Source organism: Perognathus longimembris, chromosome 5 (genome assembly GCF_023159225.1).
Source record: "Perognathus longimembris pacificus isolate PPM17 chromosome 5, ASM2315922v1, whole genome shotgun sequence".
Taxonomy (NCBI): Eukaryota; Metazoa; Chordata; class Mammalia; order Rodentia; family Heteromyidae; genus Perognathus; species Perognathus longimembris.
In genome coordinates, this window is record NC_063165.1 from 12,461,804 (window position 1) to 12,485,631 (window position 23,828).

General features: G+C 38.9%; 1 protein-coding gene and 1 non-coding gene across 2 annotated transcripts; both read left to right on the forward strand.

The window, feature by feature from the left end:
• The first annotated feature begins 9,466 nt into the window (after positions 1–9,466).
• Positions 9,467–22,567, forward strand: Mrpl39 (mitochondrial ribosomal protein L39). The gene is made up of 10 exons (XM_048346385.1): positions 9,467–9,594; positions 10,841–11,047; positions 12,661–12,800; positions 14,613–14,712; positions 15,889–15,956; positions 17,857–17,969; positions 19,482–19,547; positions 20,302–20,455; positions 20,943–20,990; positions 22,462–22,567. The coding sequence occupies exons 1-10, from the start codon at positions 9,522–9,524 to the stop codon at positions 22,507–22,509; spliced, it is 1,017 nt and encodes a 338-aa protein (XP_048202342.1). The 5' UTR covers positions 9,467–9,521; the 3' UTR covers positions 22,510–22,567.
• On the forward strand, positions 21,954–22,086 carry LOC125352101. Its single transcript, XR_007211106.1, has one exon. It is a non-coding gene; the product is annotated as a U11 spliceosomal RNA (small nuclear RNA).
• Positions 22,568–23,828: the final 1,261 nt, after the last annotated feature.

Below are 23,828 nucleotides of genomic sequence, written 5' to 3' on the forward strand. Positions count from 1 at the left end.
TCTGCCTTTTATCTATATGCAGGGTCAATGTAAACTATGCTTCCTTCTCCAGATAGTTGCTTCTAAAAAGTGCCTTAGTATGGCCTTGTTAGCACAACCATGTCCATTGCAGCCTTATTTACCATCGCTAAAATATAGAACCAACCCAGATGCCTCTCAGTAGATGAATCGATCAAGAAATGTATGTGTATGTGTATATATATACACATACACATACACAATAGTAGTCTGTGTTTCCATCAGAAAGAATGGCATTGCCCCATTCATAAGGAAATGGAAAGGCTTGGGAAAAAACTCATGTTATGTAAAGTGAGCCAGACCCAAAGAAACATAGAGTCCATGGGTTCCCTCATTGGTAATAATTAGTATATGTCTAGAATCGTCCTAGCAGAGGATCACAATAGCTCAATAGCTATGTACATATGATCACATAAGATGATGCTAAGTGAAATGAACCCAAAGATATGGAAATAAGGGGGTTTTCATTGTTGGTGTTATTTTTAATATACTATATGAAATTATTTCTTGTTTCTTCTGTTAATCTTCCCTATGGTTTAGCCCCTGTACTGCATTTGATTTTGGTACCCTGGATATCGTATACACATTTATCTGAATTAGGGAATGGAAAGGGAACATCAAAAAGGTGAGACAGGGCTGGGGATGTGGCCTACTGGCAAGACTGCTTGCCTCGTATACATGAGGCCCTGGGTTCAATTCCCCAGCACCACATATACAGAAAATGGCCAGAAGTGGCGCTGTGGCTCAAGTGGCAGAGTGCTAGCCTTGAGCAAAAAGAAGCCAGGGACAGTGCTAAGGCCCTGAGTCCAAGCCCCAGGACTGGCCAAAAAAAAAGGTGAGACAAAGGGTAAAGGGCAGACCAATGCAACAGCAATATTTACAAAACAGTATGTTGTAAACTAACTGTACAACAGGGAGAGGAGTTCTGTGGGGGAGGGAAGGTGGGAGAGAAATGAGGGAGGAGGTAACAAGTATGACAAGAAATGTACTCATTACCTTACATATGTAACTGTAGCCCCTCTGTACATCACCTTGACAATAAAATTAAATTTAAAAAATTGCCTTTCATTTGGTCCAGAGATAATATTTATAGAAGTTCATTTCCATTCTGCTCCCAAGAGAAAAATAGTTAATTTGCTGAAGGTAAGAAAGCTTATTCCTTTTATTTATATTGCACAGACATAAACAGTGCATCTAGAGATACATTAAAATGTCCAGGGGAGGGTTAAGGATGGAGCTCAGTGGGAGAGTGCTTGCTTAACTTGTGCAATTTGCAGTTCAGTTTGCAGCATCACCAAAAAAGAAGTTCTGGTGTTGAATAGCAACTCCTTTGCACAACCACTTAAAGATAATACAATACTATTATAAAATCTTGAAACTGGGACAAATAAAAATTGACCTTCCAGCCCATTTAACAATAAAGTGCTTAGTTACCAATATCTGGAGACATCTGCTATTATTGTTACCACCTAGGTTCTCAAATTCTTATTCCCAAACTTGATAGACATGTTTTATTCATGTAAGAGGATTCTAGGCTGAATTTTTCAAGCATCCGAACAGAATAGATTGTAAAGAGATGAGAATAGAATACACCAGGATGTTCAGAGATTATAGCAACAGGGAAACTAAATTGAACATAAAACAATCAGATTAGATGTAAGTGCAAAAGCATATTTTTCCCAGTATTTATGGACCTGCTGGCAGTCCTGTATAGATGAATTTCTGAGCCCATTCACTAAAGTCAACCTACCTATAATTACTGTTTAGTGCATAAGCTTCCAGTAGCAATGACCCAGGCAGGACCTACCATTTCCCAGGTAAGCCAAGAACCTGTTGGCAGGTTGATTCGTTGCATTACTTTTGTCATGGACAGGAAGGATTTTATTTTCTTACTGGGATAAACACTCTGGATATAGACTTGTCTGCCTTCATACCATGCTTTTGCCAAAACTTCTACCAGTAGAATTACAGGATGCCTTTTCCATTGCCATGGTGTTCTGCATAGGATTGCTTATGTATAAGGAGCTCCCTGTGCAACAAAGGAAGTGTGGCAATGTGTCTGTGTGTATAATAGAACTCACTTACTTATCTTACTGAGTTCCCCACAATATATCCTGAAGCACTAAATAGAAGAATGGCTTCTGTTTTGTTTTTTGGAGTAGGATCAGACTGGCTTCAAAGTCATGGTCCTTTTGCATCAGCATTCCAAAGGTTAAGATTACAGGTAAACAGCACCATGTCTGGCTTGACTCGCAGAGGTAGGGGGCCTTAAGAGAGTGAAATCTAGTGGGTCAATAGTGCTACTACTGTCAAGAAAAATTGCTGTATTTGTTGGACCCTGGTTAGTTTGTCTTGGTAGGAGTGAAGTAATCTCTTATTGAAGTCTTCAATGTATTTTTAATAATGTTTTGTAGTTTTTAGTGTACAAGTGCAATACTTCTTTTGATAAATCTTGGCTGAGTGATTTATGCTTTATGATATTGTAAGTGGAATTGTTTTCTTAATTTAGTCCGTTGACTTTGTATTGCTCCTCAACAGAAGTGCAATTGACTTTTTTTCTGTATTGTATCCTGCAACCTTTCTACACTCTTATTGCTTCTCATAGGATTTTAGTGGATTTCTTGGATTTTTCTTTGTAGATCATGCCATCTGCAAATAGTCTTAATATTTCCTTTGTAGTCTATAAGATTTTTGTTTTTTCTTGCCTAATTTGTCCATATATATTTGGACATGACAAAATATTTTTATGTGTTGCTGGATGCAGTCTGTTAGTATTTTGGAGGAGTAATCTACCTGTCTATCTGTCTATATAGCTGTCATCTATGTTTGTCTATTTAGCTATCTATGTATACATGCGCATATAACCATATATAGAAAGAGAGCAAGATAGAATAGAAGGGTGGCTTCTGTTTTGACTTCTGGAGACAGGATCAGGCTGGCTTGATATATATGTGTATGTATGTGTGTGTACACACATATATATGTACATATGAATACAAGTGTGTACATGCATACACACATACACATTGGTTTAGTTATATAGTGTATGGCAATTTCATTACTATATCTCCACGCATGCTTATTATGATTGTTTATTATGTTCCCTGGCTACATCTATATTTTTAAGGGACACTGGTCTGTAGATATTTGTGTATGCATGTGTGTGTGTGTGTGTGTGTGTGTGTGTGTGTGTGTGTACTATGATGTCTTTGGTTTTGGTATCAAGATAGTACTGCCATAAAAATATGAGTTGAAAATATTTTCTCATTTTCTGTCTTTGAAAAAGTGAAGAATCAATGTGCATTCTCTTTTGAACGTTCAGTAAACCTACACAGGAAAGCATCTGGGCCTGGAGTTTTATCTGTAGGTCCCTTAGTAACTACTACTTTGATGTCATTACATCTTATAGACTTAGCTATATTTTCCTGTGTTTTTCTAGAAATCTGCCTATTTAACAAATTTCTCTAATTTTTAAGTATATAGCTGTTCATAGTTTCCTTATAATCCTTTTTAATTTCTATCAGATTTGTAGTAATATGACCTCATTCATTCCTGATTATAGTAATTTGTATTCTCTCTTTTCTTTGTCAAGTTAGCTTACAATTTGTCAAAACTTTTGTTCACCTCTTCAAAAATTCTGTTTATCTTTTTGAATAAGTAACTTTTGCTTTCATTTATTTTCTGTATTGTTTTTCGAGTCTCCATTTCATTGATTTCTGATATGTCTTCATATTTCCTTCCTTGGGTTTAGTTTGCTCTTCATATTTTGGGTCCTTGAGGTATAACATTATGTTAGATATTGAAATATTTTTACCGGTAGATATTTACAATAAGGCCAGTTTTGGTCCCAAGATTTAACAGTCTGATCGACATCTACTTCCTGGTAAGAATGAACTTCACAACAACTTCCTTGGATCCTGGACTAGCTTCTGATTGTATGGTGCAGTATCCAAAACACACAAGTTAAATTCATAAACTCCAGTACATCTCTTGTGTTAGGCACAATTATTCCAAACGTCCATGGCATTTTTAAATTGAAAGGATAAATTATTTGGTGACAATTGTAAAACATTCTCAGACCTGTCACATGAAGCTACTTTGCTGCCTGAGAAATTGTTACTGGCATTTGCAAGCATGATAGAAATTTAATAAACTGTTGCCAGACCATTTGCTTGTTTGAATGCCAAAGTTTCCTTCCCCTCATCACATGCGATGTCTTGCTGCCAAGAGTTATCAAAATACTCCCACAGCTGTCACAGGCAAGAGCTGTTCAGGGAGCTAAGGTTTCTTTATTCTTGTTGCCTCAACATTTCACTGCCTTGCCACTTCTTGGACATGTATTGAAAAACATAAATCATGTCAGAGCAGTGAGACACTAAATCACAGTTAGACAAAATAATATTATATGAGACATAGAGATAGATTTTTAAGTTGCAATGAAGTGAGATTGAGGATACCTTTAATGCTTTGCTGTCTCTAGTCTCTTGAGGTTTGAATTTTTATAGGAAGAATATGTTGCTTGTGCAGTGTAAGATAGTGATAAAAAATGTATAAACACTTAAGATAGGGGAAATCAAGGACAAAAGGACTAAGAAAGTCCAATCAGAACAACTCATTCTAATAAAGGGTATATAACTGTGTCACGCAATAAGAACTAGAGACAAAAATCAGTCTCGGAGTCATAGACTGATAAGCAGTTGACATTATTAATTCTGAATTCTTAATTTCTGTGATGACCTCTCTTCCAATAAAATTCTCACATATGAACAGAAAAGACAGAACATTGGAAAGTCTGATCTTGGACCTCAGTAACAAGTTCATAAATGTACAAAAGAGTAATGTTTTTTTTTTTAGAATACTTTTTACAGCTATCATCTAGAATACACATCTATCTGCTTGTCTTTTATAGTCATAACTTTGATGGACACTTGGTCACTCCTATCAAAACCTCAAATGCCTGTCTTATGGACTAAGCAATTCACCTACTAGGAACCTCTTATGAAGAAACACACAAGCACACAGATATTGGATAGATACATGTTCACACCAAGTACAAATTTTCAAATATTCTAAAAAGGTAACAGTTCAATTTGTCCAAGGTCATGGGGCTAAGATGTAGAAAGCTGGTAGGTGTTTACCTGTCATGGTGTATTTCATGAATTCGTGGTTGTGGATGGCTGTTTGGTGCTCAATGCCCACCATCTGTTTCTCTGGGGCTTGGTCTAGATTTCACGGTGTGGGAGGAGGAAGTGCAGACAAATGTCATTAGCCAAGGGGCTTGGAATAAGGCAAGGAGGTGAGGAATTTAAAATAATGAAGAAAAGATAATGTAAATTAAGAGAAGATGACTCTAGAGGAAAAGTATTACTTTCTCATTCCTCCACTCCACACCAGCAACAAGCACTCACATCCTAAAAGACTCAAAACAAGCTTGTAATCTAATAGACTTTCTCTGAAATAGGATGGGGGTGGGGCTGGGAAAGCTGGAGGAGGAACTTACTTCTGGGGACCACTCTTTCTCATCAAAGAAAATCCACATTAGCATGTGTTTGAGGGATTAGTACAGCTTTGAAATTTTAAGCAAATGGAGGGGAGATTCTTGCAATGTTCCCCAAACTATGAAATGAAGGATTTGGCATGGCTGCGGCAGGGAGGGGGATTCACAGCATTTTAAGGACCACATGCCAGTTTCAGGAGTCCTGGAATTTTCTGCATGCCATGGTATTTCCAAGAATCCCAGATGCTACTTTAACATGCTGGTTGACCTTCAGACAAATCCTTGTTCTTCTGTGATTTCTTTTCTCTACCTACTAAATGAGGGAGAGACATAGAATTAGTAACCTGTGCTATCTCTATAGCTTGTAATTTAACTTAGAAATTTCAACACTTAGCGAGTCATCAGCATTTTAAGTGAACATTATTTGATGCTTGAGGAATAGAGACGTAACACTTACTTTCTTAATTCAAAATGATAGGTATGTATGCACATTATACATATTCATGTAAAATAAAATATATTATCTATAAAAATCCCTGTACCTTGATGATCTGTATCTTTGGTTCTCTGTTTACTATTAGGAAATCAGGTAGAAGATTTTTTTTCTGATAGTTTTAAGGAAGAAAGGGAGGAATGAAGGGAGTTGAAGAAGTAGAATATATTATATTTTATTTATTTTACTTTATCCTGTCTTATTGTAGTTTATTTTATTTTTATTTACAGTGCTGGAGATCAAATCCAAGGCCATATATACATCCTAGGCAAACATACTACCATTGAGTGACATCCCAGGCCTTGTATACATCCTTCTTTCATCTTTTTCTGAGTCCCCCCCCCCATATGTGCTCTGTGGCAGACTCAGCTCACAAAAGTGTTGATTAGCAAAGACACTGAAGTAAAGGTACCATTTAATTCCATGATGTCATATTTCATTAAAGTAAAAAACCATAGTTTACACCCATTATATTTATCCTTGTTATGTTATTGCAGTATGCATGATTGTATTCAGGTGGAATTGCAGCCATAAAACAAGATAAATGATAAGAATGTAGGGGGAAGGCTGGGAATGTGGCTTAGTGGTACAGTGCTTGCCTAGCATGCAGGAAGCCCTGGCTAAGATTCCTCAGCACCACATAAACAGAAAAAAAAAAAAAAGCCGGAAGTGGCGCTGTGGCTCAAGTGATAGGGTGCTACCCTTGAGCAAAGAGGCCACGGACAGTGCTCAGGCCGTGAGTCCAAACCCAAGGACCAGTAAAAAAAAAAAATGTGTGTGTGAGCGTGCACACACTTATGCTGGTACCAGGACCTGCACTCTCACTTGGCTTTCTTGCTCACAGTTGGCATTCTACCACATGAGCCACACATCCAGCCCTGCTTTTCACTAGTGAATCAGAGATAGAACCTTTGCCTGGAAACACTTCTGCTGGGAAGATTATAGGCGCAAGCCACTTGTGCCTGCCACAAATTTCTATATGAGAGCAATATCTTTCAAATGTTCTTTTCCTTCCTGATCTGAGATCCAAATTAGATGTATGTATGTCTCTTTAGTCTCCTTTAATTAAAAAGTTCACACAATTTTTTTTAGTCAATCTTCATAAAACTGATATTTTTGAGGGTTTCAGGCTTGTTGTTTGGTAGAATGTGTAACTTCTGGGGTATATATGATTTATTAACATCATTGTTTTTTAGATGTGGGGGAGTACTAAAAAGGTAAAGTTACTTATAATACAAAGAAACAATGTCTGAGGGTCCTATTTTTGGGTGATGGTGTTTGATCACAGAGCTAAGGTGGTATCCAATATGTTTTTTTTTTCTTTTTGTCAGATTTTTGTTACTGTGTGAAGGTACCTGAGATCATAAAGTTATAAGGAGAAAGGCTTACTGTGACTCATGATTTCAGCGTTACAGTCCATCATCACTTGGCCCTGTTGCTTTGGGCCTGTGGTGACACAGTCTCTCATGGTGGGAACACATGTTTAGAGGGCTATTCACTTTGTGGAACACAGGAAGTAAGGCTAGAAATAGGGAGGGGTCAAAGTCCCTAAGTCCCTGTCAAGGGCACTCCCAAACGACCCACTCTGGCCAACCTCCAAATGGTTCCACTGCTTTTCAAAAGCACCATAGGCTAAGAGCAACCCTTCAACACATAGGCTTTTTTTCTTTTACAAGAAGATTTTTTTATTATTATCTTTAAGCTGTACGAAGGAGTTTATGAATACAATGTATCTTGATCAAGGATTTTTTTTTATGACATTCAGTATCCAAATACCAGAATACCACATTTCACCACGAAAAAGGTTCACTTATTGCTCCATCTGGTTAATCAGAGAATGAGCATCTTGATTCCCAATAGGTTTTCCACACTCAAGTAGTCTACTGCCTGCCTGGTAGTATAGAAAGAAGAAGAAAAAGTTACCTACAGACTTTCCCTTCTGGAATATACTGATAATACCTTGGTGAGGTAATTATTAAACTGGCAGTTGCAGAATAGCAGTTTTCCCCCTCCATTCTATTTTTCCTAGTACATAGATTATCTGCATTCTTTACAAAGAAAACTTGCCTTCAACTCTCCACTGTAATTAATTTGGGGGCATCATTGTGTACTTATGGCATCTTTAATGTCTCATGTTGTAATCTCTTACTAGAATTTGCTGCTTATCTAGTCCTACGTTTTGGCAATGAGATCTCCTTTCAACTTGGTCCTTTGCCATTTCAGCAGGTTTTTATCTTGAAGAATTTCATTCCTTTCTAGATCAATAATGTTCCAAGTTCACCTTGACTTTTATTTTCATAAGTTTGATTTCTTTTTCTGTGAGAGAGATACTGACAGTGCCAGACTAAGATTTGAAGAGTAAGAAAATATTTGGGGGAATTTTTGGTGAAAAATCTACCTTGGATAGGTCTCTCTACCTCTCCAAATTTGAATTTTCTTTCCTGAAAAATGAGTTTTTAATTTTATTTTTCAGGTTAGTAGTAAGAATAAATTCTTCAAGTCTTATACTGGTTATATGTGTATTAAATGTTATGTTACACATATTGATATATTATAAATATTATTATTGGTCATGGTTATCAGTAGTGACATCCTCCCAACCAGGTAATTTTGTCTGAGCCTAGGAGTCGCAATCACTTGCCTCCAAGCTGAAGTTCATGTTCAGAATCTTAGTGTAAATACTGCCATAAAGTGCTCTAGCAGCAACTACAGTGTTTCAAGATTAGGTTATAGGGTTCTGCTTCTAAAAGGCTTGTGAATTAAATGAACAACAACAAACTCTCAAGGGAATCATTGTAATTTTAAGAAGGAAGCGAATATTACCCCTCCCGGTATGTATCGCATTAGGATCTCATATGATAACTCTGGTAAAATATTGGGTGGGTCGTCCTCCTTTCTCCAGGCAGAGGTGAAGGTACCCGTGGAGCCCAGGAGGTCGTGCCGGTGCCTTGGCCGGCACCTCCACCTGGTGGCGGTGGGTTCGATTGCAAGGCTGGAGCTGGGCGGCGAGACGCGAGGGGTCGCACGCGGGGCTTTTAAATTTGCAAAGCTCAGCTGCGTCAATCGAGCTACAGTTGCGATCAGCTTCGCATAAGCACAGCCTGCTTTGTTTACTTCGAATAACAATCACATTCCGGTACGAGGCAAGGATTTATGCACCCCACGGGAAGTTTTGCAAGCACCCTTGCATGCATGCGGACATTCATCCATCCCAGGCGATTTGGGGCTCCAGGCACAGTTCCGTAGAGAAGAGAACTCCCGTCCCAGGCGGCCTTTGTCCTACGCTTTCCCTCCTCCGCAGACTCTTCGTAAACCCACGCAATTTCACCTGCCCCGCGGCAGATCCAGGGGTGCCACCTGGAGGGCCTAGCAGAGTCCCCTCGGGCACCGCCCACCCAGCCCTTCCGCTGGGACCGGAACGGAAGTGACCGGCGGAACCTTTGCCGTGCGCCCCGGGCATCCGGCGGGGCGGAGGGCTGACGGGACCGGCGCGCGGAGCTTCTCTGGGCCGCTATGGAGGCGCTGGGTGCTACCGGCCGGGCGCTGCGGCTGTGGCGGGCCGCTCTCCGCGGCGCGGCCGGCTGCCGTGAGTCTCCGGGCCTCGGGGGTGGGGAGCGGAGCGGAGTGGTGTCGGGGCAGGCTGGCTGTGAGGCGGGTTCCCGGACGTCCTGCGGGCGGAGCGGACCGGAGCGGAGGCGTCTCCGCTCCCACGGCGGGGTCGCCGCTTCCCAGACTGTGGGGAGGAAGCTGGGGTGGGTGGGAGGGGAGAAGCTGCCGGGCCGGGGGCGCCGCCCGTGGGCCAAGAGTGGAGGCCGCGGGTCTGATTGTCACCAGATCTTTTCCCCTGGAGAGACTCAAACCCGCTCTGCCAAAGCCCCTGGTTTGGGGTTGGGAGTAATAGCATTTCCCGCTCTAGATTACTGTGTGTCGAAAACCACAGCTTTCCTCATCTTCCCGTTGACGCTGGCCTAGTGGTGTGGGGTGGTGGTGGTGGTGGTGGTGGTGTGACAGAGACCTCTGGTTAAGTCTAGTGATGTGTGTGTGTGTGTGTGTGAGACCTTTGGCTAGATCTCAGGGCCTGTGGGGTGTGTGTGTGTGTGTGTGTGTGTGTGTGACCTCTGACTAGATCTCAGGGCCTGTGGGGTGTGTGTGTGTGTGTGTGTGTGTGACAGAGTGCTCTGGCTAAGTCTAGTGGTGTGTGTGTGTGTGTGTGTGTGACCTCTGACTAGATCTCAGGGCCTGTGGTGTATGTGTGCGTGTGTGTGTGCGTGTGTGTGTGACCGCCTAGAACTCAGGGCCAGGGTCCTGAGCTCTGGTGCTCAGGGCTTGGTGCTCTCACTTAAAACAGCGCCATTTCAGGAATCCACTGGTCCTCCGGACTTTGCTGCCTGGCCGACTTCTTAACGAGATCCTCAGATTTTCAGCCTCCGGAGTAGTTTAGGATTGGGATCAAAGGCGTGAGCCCCTGGCTCCCAGCCTATTTTTGATTCTGCATCCTGGATACCGTCGTCCTTTATGGCAAATCATCGATTGCATTACTACCACAGGAAAATTGATGGGCGGCAGATGTGATGTGAACGAATAGAGCTGCACTAGAAGCCTGGATCTGGGGTGGCAGCGGTTTTCTTTCTTTGGTGTTTTAATTATTAATAGAAAGTCGTTTAAGTTTGCCTTTGAGCACATTTTCTTAAAAAATGTCGTTCATAGTTTAGTTGCCTTCTATATTTCATTGTCCTAATTCAGTTATAGTAATGGTGGGAGTGGTAGGATGGGGGAAGTGTCCGCAGTAATTTACCCACTGCTTTGAGTATTTAAATGTAACTTTCCTACAGGGTTTATAGCCAGTTCGCCAGCTACTCGGCTGTCACCTACGGAACTGACAGAAATGCGGAATGAGCTGTTTAATAAAGAGAAAAACCGGCAGTTATCATTAACTCCTCGAACTGAAAAGATTGAAGTTAAACATGTTGGGAAAACTGACCCCGGTACTATCTTCGTGATGAATAAAAATATTTCAACTCCTTACAATTGTGCTATGCGTAAGTAACAACATCAGGATACGGTTTGGGGCATTTTCCAGTTGCCCGGTAGAAGAGCTGGAGGAGAGGACACAAAATGCTGTAACTAGTTCCCTTAATTTCTCAGAAGTTGTCCTTTGTATGACACTGTACTGTGACTCACTGTTTAGCTGTGGATGGAACTAAGTGTATTTCAAGATTGTCACTGTCTTGCACCTGTTGTCCTTGGGCTTGTTTGAACCTGGGTTGTGTTTAAGGCACTGAACTTTTTTTCTGGCAGAAGGCCAGGCTTGAATGAATTGTTATGGGTCGATCTCTCCCATTTGATGTCATGGGAGCAGCTACCATGCAGGTCATGAAAGGACTTTGGTATCAGGACTGCCATGCTGCAGGTGACTGGCTTGCGTTTTATTTTTTTAACCAATTTTCCATTGTCTGTCATTGTAGTCTGTTAAATCCTTTTTTCTATTTTCCTCTTTCTTAGTTTTGCTTATACTTATATGCCCATATAAGTGTGTGAATGGAAAAGTGCAATTAATGAGTGTGCCAGGGATAAAAATATTTGTTTCTATCTAAAGAGAGGGCAACTGTAACACAGGTATGGTTTGATGAGGAAATCAAGAGAAAAGTCTCTAAATATTTTTTTTTAATAAAAAACATTGAGATGGAGCCGTGATAAAAGTGGTAATGTTTAAATTTAGATGTTCCCCCAAATAGTTACACATAAGTATGGTTAACTGCATTGTTTAGGCCTATAGAAAATCCAGGAGGGGTTCCACTTAAATAATTAACAACATTACTAACATCTTAAGCTGCCTTAAGGAATTGTACACTCTCTAGCTTCCTTTTCCCTGGCACTTGAATTAGTCATTGTGATGATTATTTTCTTACTTGGTTTTCAAATATTTCTTGAATCTCCCCCATGTGGCAGGATTATAGAGTGAGACAAACCTTGGGCCCTATGGTACTTTATACAAGGCATTATGTAGAAGTGAAGCTACAGATGTCCTCAGCATAACCTCCAAAGACTTCTTGTCATTCATACCTGTAGGCATTCAGAAAACGTTCATTCAGCACCTACAGTGTTTAGCCTCAGTGCTGGTTATGCATAGATGAGGATGACACGATCCTGCCTTTATGGGGCTCATGTAGTAGGGGATAAGTTTGATCTTATAGCTAGACTCCTTTTGTATATGTGTACTTTCAAAATACTTAATCAGGATTACAGTTTTAGGGTTTTACAACAGACTAGGGCTGATTAGTTCATGTGTGAATTTATATTCATAATTTAAAAAGTAATCTAACGTGGAAGAACCTATGTCATAGAAGTAAACATTTGTTTTAAAGTAAGGCTCAAAATAATAATGTATGAGTACATTTTTTATGTAAGTACAGATCTTAGAAGATTATTTTATTGACAAATTAATTTCAAACTAGACTTCACTGATATGAGTAATTTTGCTAATTTACTTAATGTATTAATTTTTAGTTGATTACAGATATATTGTACTTTCTTTTGCAAAAGCAATCCACAGCCTTTCCATTGTTTTGTTTTATAATATAGCACTTAAATATGTAACTTTTCCCTTTGGGTTTTGTTAGATTTAGATCATCAATCAGTTTTGAATTCCTAGATTTAAGTGAGTGGTACTGCAGTAAATCCATTCTGGCTCTTGTGGATGGACAACCTTGGGACATGTATAAGCCTTTGACCAAGTCCTGTGAAATTAAGTTTCTTACTTTCAAAGATCGTGATCCTCAAGAAGTGAATAAGGTATTTCCATCTCTATATCACCCCTCTCCCTAACAACCCCAGGTTCCCAGGTTGTTGTTTTTTATCCCCCCCTCCTTTTTAGTTAAACCTTTTGTGGAATATAAGATATAAAAGTGTGCTTCAGGTCTTAGGGTATACTGGTGTTTTACAGTGCTAAATGAGATTTTTTTTTTTTTTTTTGACTAGTCCTGGGGCTTGGACTCAGGGCCTGAGCACTGTCCCTGGCTTCTTTTTTGCTCAAGGCTAGCACTCTGCCACTTGAGCCACAGCGCCACTTCTGGCCATTTTCTGTATATGTGGTGCTGGGGAATCAAACCCAGGGCCTCATGTATATGAGGCAGGCACTCTTGCCACTAGGCCATATCCCCAGCCCCTAAATGAGATTTTTTTTAATAGTTCAAAAGTATTAGTGATGCCTGTATCTCTGTATTTTGTGTTGAGAAAACTATATCATAGGTCTTTGACATGTGTATGTGACTTCATTTTGTTCAGTTAATGTTTGTGGATTCATCCTGTGAACAAATTCTCTGGATGAATTGAGTAGCTTAACAAAACCCAAAAGACTCTTGCACTTTCCACTATGCTCGCTCTCCTGAGGTATTAAGGTTTGAAATCAGAGCTCATGCACATGTTAGGTTGATGTTTTACCCCTTGAACCATGCCTCTGGCCTTGCTGTGTGCTGGTTATTTTGATGATGGACTCTAGCCTCCAGATCTCAGCCTTCCAAGTAGCATGGATCACTGGCATCCAGCTCGCTGTCTTTCTTTGTTCTTTTTTTTTAGTACTTAGAAGTCTTCTTTCACAGTCTGATGAAAAGTTTTTGTTTTGTTTTTGTTGGGGCTGAGGTTTAAACTCAAGGCCTTGGTACTTGCTAGTCATGCACTCTACCCCACTTGAGTCTTTCTATCAATCCCTAGTTAAAAGTTTTATTAAGTTACTCAAGTAAGGATCATGTTACTTAGTCCTTAAGCACTTGCTTACCTGACAGTATTTGGGTAACTTTTAAGATCCTATGTAATTGGCCTCCATCCTTACCTCCCACTGCATCTGTTCACCTCTTCTTTAAATTGGCTGCACTAGCAGACTTGGCCACTAATGGTTGTGCTGTATTATCTTCCTTGCTTTTGCGAATGCTTTTCTTTCAATGCTGATCATTTACTTGTCCTGTTGAAATTCTGTTCATGGGCTGGGGATACGGCTTAGGGGTAGAATGCTTGCTTGTCTCGCATGCATGAAGCCCTGGGTTTGATTCCTCAGCACCACATAAATAGATAAAGCCAGAAGTGGTGCTGTGGCTCAAGTGGTAGAGTACTAGTCTTGAGCAAAAAGAAGCCAGGGACAGTGCTCAGGTCTGAGTTCAAGCCCCAGGACTGGAAAAAAACAAAAATTCTGTTCATGTTCTGTGGTTCAGTTTAATAAATGCTCTCTGCTCTGCCAGACCTTCTTGGTTTCTGTTTTTCAGAATTCTCTAAGCCCTACCAAGAGTTGACTAATGCCTCTAGTTGTAGTGTTTTATTTTTGTCTTGTAACAGAGATTGCTGAATGCATGGGATTCTTAGTTTTGTGAAAATAGGGACACTTTTTCTATACGATCTAGTTCTTGTCTATATAGATGTTTAAGAAATATTTGTTAGAATGAACTAGTGTAGCTGTCATTCTCATGGTTGAGAATGGACAGCATTTGAAAAATATTCTCTAGCCTAAACGTGACTATTAGTAATATTATTTATTTAATATTCAATCTTAATATTTCAGTTTTGGTATTCTACTACTCAATTTTAATGAATCTTATTGTATATTTCTTATTCTAGGCCTATTGGCGTTCTTGTGCCATGATAATGGGCTGTGTAATAGAAAGGGCATTCAAAGATGAGTATGTGGTCAGCTTGGTCAAAGCTCCGGAAGTTCCTGGTATGTATTTGTATTTATGTAGTTTTGTAATCTATGCATATCTTTGGTCCCTATTTTTGGTGATACTCAGAGTTTATTCCTAGTTGATAGAGTAAACCATCATGCATATGCCTCATTTTGTACGTAAAACAATGCATCCTATTATACTATATTCATAATTAATATAGTAGCAGTGAGGAGTGTAAACAAACTTTGAGAGCTGTGCATTGATGATACTCTTTCACCGGAAATGACCTTGACTCTTAGAGGGACGCCCCATTTCTGAGGTGGATACTATAATACCATACTGACCTTTCTCAACATTATGTGTAGTACAACCACATGTGTCATTTCTTAAAAAAGAATATATATATATATATATATATATATATATATATATATATATCTCAAAATATTTGGCCAGGTTCTGGTGGCTCAGATCTGTAAATCTTAGCTACTCAGGAGGCTGAGATCTCAGGATCATGATTCAAAACTAGCCTGGGCAGGAAAAGCTGTGAGACTTTTATCTCCAATTAATCACCAGAAAAACAGGAGTGGTGCTATGGCTCAAAGTGGTAGAGTGCCTTGAGCAAAAAAAGAGCTCAGGGATAGCACTCAGGCAACTAGTTCAGGTCCCATAACCAACCAACCAACCAACAAATAAATAAATAAAACAAAGATAGATACATTTGAAAGAAGCCTAAGAAATGATTCTAAGTGCGGCAGTAATAAAAGAAGGTATATAGAAGATATTATGAACCAAATTCAACATTGCATGTCCACATAGCCATTCATTTACTTATTTGAATGTTTTAAAAATATTGGTGATTTTGAATTAGCAAAAGATAAGTTTAATTTTGTGTCAAGGGAAATTGATAGAGATGAAATACAATTAGGATAATGGCAGTGGATTTAGTGTTCGTAAAGTTGATAGAGAGTTCTCACTTTTCACTTTATGGTTACATGTTTATTGTCTTGTTTTTGAGTCTTAAAGGAATTATTATTGTTATTATTATTTTATCAGTTGTGGGGCTTGAACTCTGGGCCAGGGTGCTGTTTCTAAGCTCTTCAGCTCAAGGCTAGCACTCTACCACTTGAGCCATAGCACCACTTTGGTTACATGTTTAATTGTGGCTAATTAGTGGCCTTCTGCCTAAAGAGATTTGACTTTGCCTTTTATTTTGGTTGGGTTTACAGTAATCGCTGGCGCCTTCTGCTATGATGTAGTTTTGGATAAGAAACTGGATGAGTGGATGCCAACTAAAGTAAGTATGTTTTTTGGAATTTTACTTTGTGCTTTTAAAGTGTGCGTTGAAATGATTCATATTGGGACTGTTAAATAGTACTATATACTAAGGACTCTTACAAAATCAGAATCTGCTTATCTGTGTCTTAGCCTTCTAAGCATATGTATGACAAGGCAGTATGAATAAGGATTAACAACACTCCAGTCAAGTATATACATACGTATGTATATAAATATAAATGATCATTTTATGGTAGTGGGAATTAAATAAGAACTAATGAGAGTAAAACTTAACTCATCTGTGAAACTTGGTGCTACTTTTTTAAAGATAAAACTTAAAAAAATACCAGCTGAAGGTAGATGTCATACTGTTACATAGATGTCTTAAAGTTAAGGAGAGTTACATCAACAGAATAGTTACATTAAAGAAGGAATGTGGATATTTTTATGCTATTCCTAAGAATAAAAGTTACTTTCTGTAAAGGTGTCTAATAGGAAATTTATTGATAAGAAATTTATAAAATGGGGCTGGGAATATGGCCTCGTGGCAAGAGTGCTTGCCTCCTATACATGAAGCCCTGGGTTCAATTCCCCAGCACCACGTATACAGAAAACAGCTAGAAGTGGCACTGTGGCTCAATTGGCAGAGTGCTAGCCTTGAGCAAAAAGAAGCCAGGGACAGTGCTCAGGCCCTGAGTCCAATCCCCAGGACTGGCAATCAATCAATCAATCAATCAATTTATTTATTTATGAAATGGTCTTGCTATGTAGCCCAGGCTGGCCTTGAACTGTGTGTCCTCCTGCCTTAGCCCCAAGTACCAGGTGGAGTTTTGTTATAAAGTTATTTGCGTGGTAGTGCTTGATCTTTTTTGTATTAATAATGATTTGTAGCATAAAAATTTCATTATAAGTTTTTATTAAAAATATAAATATTGTTAATATGTTGATATGCTAAATATTGTTAAAATGTACTAGCCATTTTACTTGCATAAAATTAACATTTTTACTAAATAGAAATTTGTAGCATTAGAACATACATTATATTTTTTCTTTTTTTCATACATTGTATTTTGTACAAGTACTATCTAGTAAAATTAGGAATTATGAAAACTTTTTTCCTATGTATTTAATGAACTTAGTTTTATTTATAATACAAACACTTTTTTGTGTATGTATGTGTGTGCCTACTACCATTTGAGCCACAGTTCCACTTCTAGCTTTTTGGTGGTTAATTAGAGATAAGAGTTTCATGGGCTTTACTACCCAAGCTGACTTCAGACTGTGATCCTCAGATATAAGCCTCCTGAGAAGCTATGGTTACAGGCGTAAGCCACTAGTGCCTGATTCCAAACACATTTCTTTCTTTTTTTTTTTTTTTTTTGGCCAGTCCTGGGCCTTGGACTCAGGGCCTGAGCACTGTCCCTGGCTTCCTTTTTGCTCAAGGCTAGCACTCTGCCACTTGAGCCACAGCGCCACTTCTGGCCGTTTTCTGTATATGTCGTGCTGGGGAATCGAACCCAGGGCCTCATGTATACGAGGCAAGCTCTCTCGCCACTAGGCCATATCCCCAGCCCTCCAAACACATTTCTGTCTTGCTGTTAGGATTTAGTTTTGGTAAACATCTATAAGACTGTATAATAGTTTGAATGAAAAGCTTATTAAAATTTCTCTGTAGGCTTATCTTTAATTATTATTAGTGCAGAATAACAGTTATGGGTAAGTTAGTTATGTAGTTTGTAGAGTTGGGAGAGTATATATATGTGGCATAAAATTCAGTTGTTGCCAATTAAAAACTTGAAGAATTTTCTTTTTCTTTTAGTTAGATTCATAGTACTAAAATTATAATTTTACCTTGTCTGACTTATGGAGAAAATCTTTTCACTAAATTGTTAATAAACGCTCATACTTCAATTTTTAAGGAGAACCTTCATTCCTTCACAAAAGATGCATATACTTTAATATATAAAGATCTTCCATTTGAAACTCTGGAAGTTGAAGCAAAAGTGGCATTAGAAATATTTCAACACAACAAGTAAGTGCTGACTTTATTTAAACCAAGGGTATACCTCTCACATTATGTGTGGTAATGAAACATAGCTTTAAGATCGTCTAGGAGGTCCTAATTTCAAACTCCAATATTGCCTCTGCCTAAAGAACTTTTATATGTGATACACATATGACATAATTTTCTTTTCTGCTCTGAGAACCCTTTTTCTATACTAGTCTCATTGTTCAGACCACTGAGACAAAGGTTCCCAGTGTCTTCTGATAATTTTTTTTATTTCTTTTCTCTCTCTTCAGCTAGCCTTTTCTCTTCATGTCAACCTAGTGGTATGAATCCCTTTTTTCCTTCTACTCTAAGGTGATAACATTTGTTAAGCATCTGTGTTATTTTGTGTCCTTTAAAAGCCTTTTCATCTCACTCTCCCTCGCTGAGTGAAGCGAGTAAGATCAAAGCCACTGTGGAGGAGATGACAGTGAAGTAAAGTGCTCACGTGCTGTCTGCTTTCAGGCCTTAGCCTTCTTCCTGTGGAATATCCATTCAGTGGTTTTGTCAGCATTTTAAGTCTTGGTCTTCTCGTGTCCATTTCTTCTTCATAAAACTTCTAGTTCACCCTCTTCTACTAGTTGTAAGAACATAAACCACAGTTTAATAAGAATGTAATAGAAAAATTACAGATAACTTCAAAAAGGAAATAATGTGCTACAAAAATGCATACTAATAAACAAACATATACCATGTCTTGAAGCCCAAATATATACCTGCAAATTGTTGAAGGTTAACAATCTTGTTAAATTAACAAGTTTTGTTAATCCTCAGTACTTTTCCCTTTGTGTGTGTCCAGAAGTCCCTTAGATCTCTGTTTGGGCACAGGAGTGATAGGTTGTTTGAGGTAGAGATGTGGAAGACATCCCTGCATAGTTGGAAGCGGACACTGGTAGATAAAGGACCTAAGCCTAGGGAGGAGATACCAGATGAAAAAGGGTCCAGTATGGACTCCTTAAACAATATAGAAAGGGATAAGGTAGCCAGCAGTGGGGATTGCCATATGCCTGTGGAAAGATCACTAGGAGAAATGGAAGTAAACTGGTGTGTGGAAATGCAAACCAAAGAAGTTGGCACCACACAGATACCTGAGAACAGTTTGGTGGAATTGTGGGATTAACACTTAATTGAAAAGAAATGAAGACCTGGGTGCTGGTGGTTCACACTTGTAATCCTAGCTATTCAAGAGGCTGAGATCTGAGGATTGTGGTTTGAAGTCAGCCCAGTCAGGAAAGTGCATGAGAGTCTTATGTGCAATTAACCACTAAAAGCTGGAAGTGGAACTGTGGCGCTAGCCTTGAGCAAAAGAAGCTCAAGCACAGTGTGTCCAGGCCCTGAGTTCAAGCCCCAGAACCAACACACACACACACACACACAGGAGGAAGTGAGGAATGGAAAGCTCCAAGGTAAACCATGGCCAAAGAGCAAGAGAAAAGAAGGTGTCTTCAAACAGTTTTTGTGTATATAAAGATTTTTTTTTTCTACTCTGCCTTTCAGGTACAAAATAGACTTCATAGAAGAGAAGGCATCTGAGAACCCTGAGAGAATAGTCAAGCTGCACAGGCAAGTACATGGGTGAATTCTGATTACTGTGCTCACTTGAGTGCCGCTTGGCTGTTTGTTGGATGAATAGATAGATGAATTTTGCACCACATTTTGCCATTTTTATTACCTTATTTTCTATTGCTTTGTAGTAAATGGCAAGTGGAAGCTTTAAATTATCTTTAAGGGACATCTGTGTTCCTCATTTTATTGTTTGTTTTTATTCCCAGAATTAAAAAATATTGTTAATTTTATTTCTAAGTTAATTTTGAATTTAGGCAGATGTTCATTTGTTCTAAATTGAACAGTATTTATAGTTCACATACAGTCTGAGTACTAAGTAGTTATTACTTAGTTACATGTAAGCAAGTTAAAATGGAATGTGCTCCCTACGTGAATGAGAACAGTCCACTGCTAAGTTGGCGTTGTCCTTGGGCAGCAAGCCCCAGAACAGCGCAGAACAATGGACTGCAGGCTTTGTGGCCTGCATCTGCTTCTCAACACATTTTCTTGATTGGGACTTACTTTTTCTCCTCTAGAAATATCTCAGTTTCTGGACCCAGTCTGTCCCACATGCTGCATTATAGGCTCTGTTGTAGTGGGTTACTACCAGGTTTTAGGTGATGAGGTTCAGTTTTCGCATATGTTCATTTACTATTGTGACTGTGTTTGCCATATAGAGCCATGTAATAGCAAAGAGAATGAATAAATTTCCTTTTTTAAATAATCAATGATTTGAGCTGAGGTTTTTTTTTAACTTTATGAATCAAATCAGAATCGGCGACTTCATTGACGTGAGTGAGGGCCCTCTTATTCCAAGAACAAGCACTTGTTTCCAGTATGAGGTGTCTGCGGTTCACAATCTCCAGCATTCTCAGTCACCGCTTATCAGAAGGTTCCAGGGACTGTCTTTACCCACCCACTTAAGAGTAAGTAATTCTTTACTTTCCAGCTCTTGCATTTTGGAATAGCTTGATTCTAGACTTGATTTTTTTTTTTTATAGTTTTGACACAGATTTTATTTTTCCTTAAATTGTGTGCTATGAGTACTAGTATTTTGTAAATTTTTATGCATAAAAAATTAGATTTTCCTAGGATATAAAAATTAACTCATAAAAGGAAGAATTGTTAAAAAAATGAAAGAGATAGTAGTTTTAATTACCTACAGTAGCAGAAAGAAGGCTTCAGTGAGGTGATATTGGAGGCATATTACTAAGTCCATTCTAGAACGCTTTTGGCCTTATACTTGTCATTGCTTGTGACTTATTCCAGTCCCTGGGCCTTGTGCACTCATTCAGGTTTTCTTGCTCACGGTTGGTGCTCTGTCACTTGAGCCACACCTGCAGTCTTGACTCCTTGTTATTTAAAGAATAAACTCTAGCACCTTGACATTCATATGAAATGTTTACTTTTCAGGTGCAGTTTACAATATGGTCTAAGTTATTGGAAAGATCTCGGAAAATGGTAAGTGTTTAAAAATATTGTTATTATTAAGGTGTTGTACAGAGGGGTACTATTTCATAAGATAGATAATGAGTACATTTTTTTTTTAACAATGTCACCCCTTGGAAAATGGTAATAAGCTTTTGTACGTAGCTCAAGTTTCTTTCTATAAAAAGTTTACTTTGAAATTAAATAGCAACCAAAAGGAGGATGGAAAAATAACAAATAGCAAAAACACTGAAAGTAATGTGATGATATACTTCAGTAGTAGTTGGCAAGAGTAAAGCTGTAAGTTGGCATGTCTTGCATGAATTTTTTTAGTAACACTGAAATAATATTATAGAACTTCAAAAGAATTGAGAACCTTACTATATGATAGTAATTATTCTTAATAATTGTATTGAGATTAAATATTAAGTCTTAGAATTTGTTTTTGTAAATTTAAGAAATATTTAAGGAATAAAGATTTATCTGATACATTTTTTTTTTTTTTTTTGGGGCCTGTCCTGGGCCTTGGACTCAGGGCCTGAGCACTGTCCCTGGCTTCTTCCCGCTCAAGGCTAGCACTCTGACACTTGAGCCACAGCGCCACTTCTGGCCATTTACTGTATATGTGGTGCTGGGGAATTGAACCCAGGGCTTCATGTGTACGAGACAAGCACTTTTGCCACTAGGCCATATCCCCAGCCCTGTCCGATACATTTTAAAGCTGATTTGACTCGACATTAAATGTGAAATATCCAAAAAGCCGAGTTTAAATGTGCCTTTAGCATTTAGTTTTCCCAAGTAATAGTGAGTAATTATATTTTGTGACCTACCTGACCATTTGAGCTTTTCCTGTTGTTCCTTATTTTCCGTGACTATGAATACTGTACGCAAGCTTGTAGGCAAGCACGCTGATGAGTACACATGAAACTTCAAGTTTGTGTGCTTCTTTAGAAGTTTTTCTGAACCGTTTTCACGGAATACAAACAGGAAGATAGGAATAAGGGCTTCTGCTGGGTGTGGTGCCCACAGGGCAGTGTGCCTGCTCCTTGTGCAGAATCGACAGCAAGAAATTTTGGAAGCCTCAGTTTTGGTGTGTGTGGAGCAGGTGATCATTGGTCCCTGTGCCCTCTCAAAAACAAACCAGAAAGGAAGAGAGGGAGGGAAGCAGGGAGAGAGGTCTCTGTGCTATTCTGAATGCAGTTAGACCTCACCATGAAATGAATTCAGAATACTTCATGTGACAGTCCAGGTACTTTTTCTCCTGTACCAATGTTTCCATTTCATAGATGAAGAATAAAATGATAAACTGGGATATTTTGAATGGAACTGTACTTTGCTTGATAATTTGTATTGGTAATTTAGCTTTTACATCTTTCTACTCTTCCCATTGAATTTTTTATAGTAATAGTGAAGGAAGGTGGACTGTGAATAGATTTAAAACTGGTGGGTGAAGGGTCAAACAAAAGTGTTTATTGGAGAAGTAAAGCAATTCATATTTTTACAGGTCACTGAAGATCGAATTAAACCAACAGAGGGTATCTCATCTTCCTAATAACTTGCTGAAATTTAAATATGTATAGTAAATTAAAATAAAAGCTTTTAATACAATGTTTGTATGTGCATTTAAAGGTTAACTGTTTTCTTCCTTAGATTTTTTTTTTCTCTTTTCTAAAGGCTAAATCAACCTATTTTGTTCACGGCAAAAATTTCACACAAAAACAACCCCATCCTATCCTTCTCTATGGACATTAGTAGGTTTTTTTCTTTTCTGTGTACATATTCAGAAATGTGCAAATAGGCTTGTCTTGTTCACTTTTCATTGTGGTAAGCAGTGATGCAGTAAATGACCTTGTGCAAAATGGTAATTATTTGTAGATCAAGACTGATGTTAATGGCATTCATTTAATCTCTACAGTATAACCTATGGATATGGTGTTTCCATTTCAAAATGAGAATTGAGAGGGTTTGCGAGTTGCACATTTGGAATGTAAACAAAGGCAATTCCACTGCCACTTTATAGGTGTGGGTTTCTGGTATAGCAGATGCCTGCCTCCTGAGGTCTTGCCAGCATCAATGACTAATAGGTTTGTTTGTCAACACTGAACAGACCTTGAGTATTATTGCCAAACAATTCCTGCCCTAGTCTGAATGGGCTTTTTGAAACTGGTGCACCAGCTGCTTCTGAAGCCCTTAGTGGGTGGGATCCTCTATCTCGAATGCCTTTATTTTCACATTTCTTCTTTTTGGTAGTACTGGGTTTTGAACTCAAGGTCTTATGGTTGGTGGGCAAGCTCTGTGCTCTGCCACTTCAGCCACACTGTGCCCTTTTTGCTCAGGCTTTTCAAATAAAGTCTTAGCTCAGGCTGGCAGTGGATCATGATCCTCTTATCTCTACCACCCAAGTAGATCATGTCCCATTCTAGTCTTCTGTTTCTTGTTTTTGTTTTTTGCCAGTCCTGGGGCTTGAACTCAGGGCCTGAGCACTGTCCCTGGCTTCTTTTTGCTCAAGGCTAGCACTCTACCTCTTGAGCCACAGTGCCACTTCCAGCTATTTCTATATATGTGGTGCTGAGGAATCGAACCCAGGGTTTCATGTATACGAGGCAAGCATTTTACCACTAGGCCATATTCCCAGCCCTCTAGTCTTCTGTTTCTTGATTAACTCATTTTGCTGCCTGAGTTCATCCTCTTTTTTTTTTTTTTTTTTCTTTTCATTTTTGGTTACTGGGAGTTTGAACCCAGGAATTTGTGCTTGTTTGGCAAGAATTCCCTCACCTCTACTACTTGAACTCACCACATATCGGGTCATCTGCACCTCTGCACATTTCTAGATCTTACTGTTTGGGGTGCGGTGGCACACATTTACAATCC

Coding starts and splice junctions, on each gene's coding strand:
- Mrpl39 (XM_048346385.1), top strand. CDS start 9,522: ATGGAGGCGCTGGGTGCTACCGGCCGGGCGCTGCGGCTGTGGCGGGCC. Junction 9,595..10,840: donor CCGCGGCGCGGCCGGCTGCC/GTGAGTCTCCGG, acceptor ACTTTCCTACAG/GGTTTATAGCCAGTTCGCCA. Junction 19,548..20,301: donor AGAATAGTCAAGCTGCACAG/GCAAGTACATGG, acceptor GAATCAAATCAG/AATCGGCGACTTCATTGACG.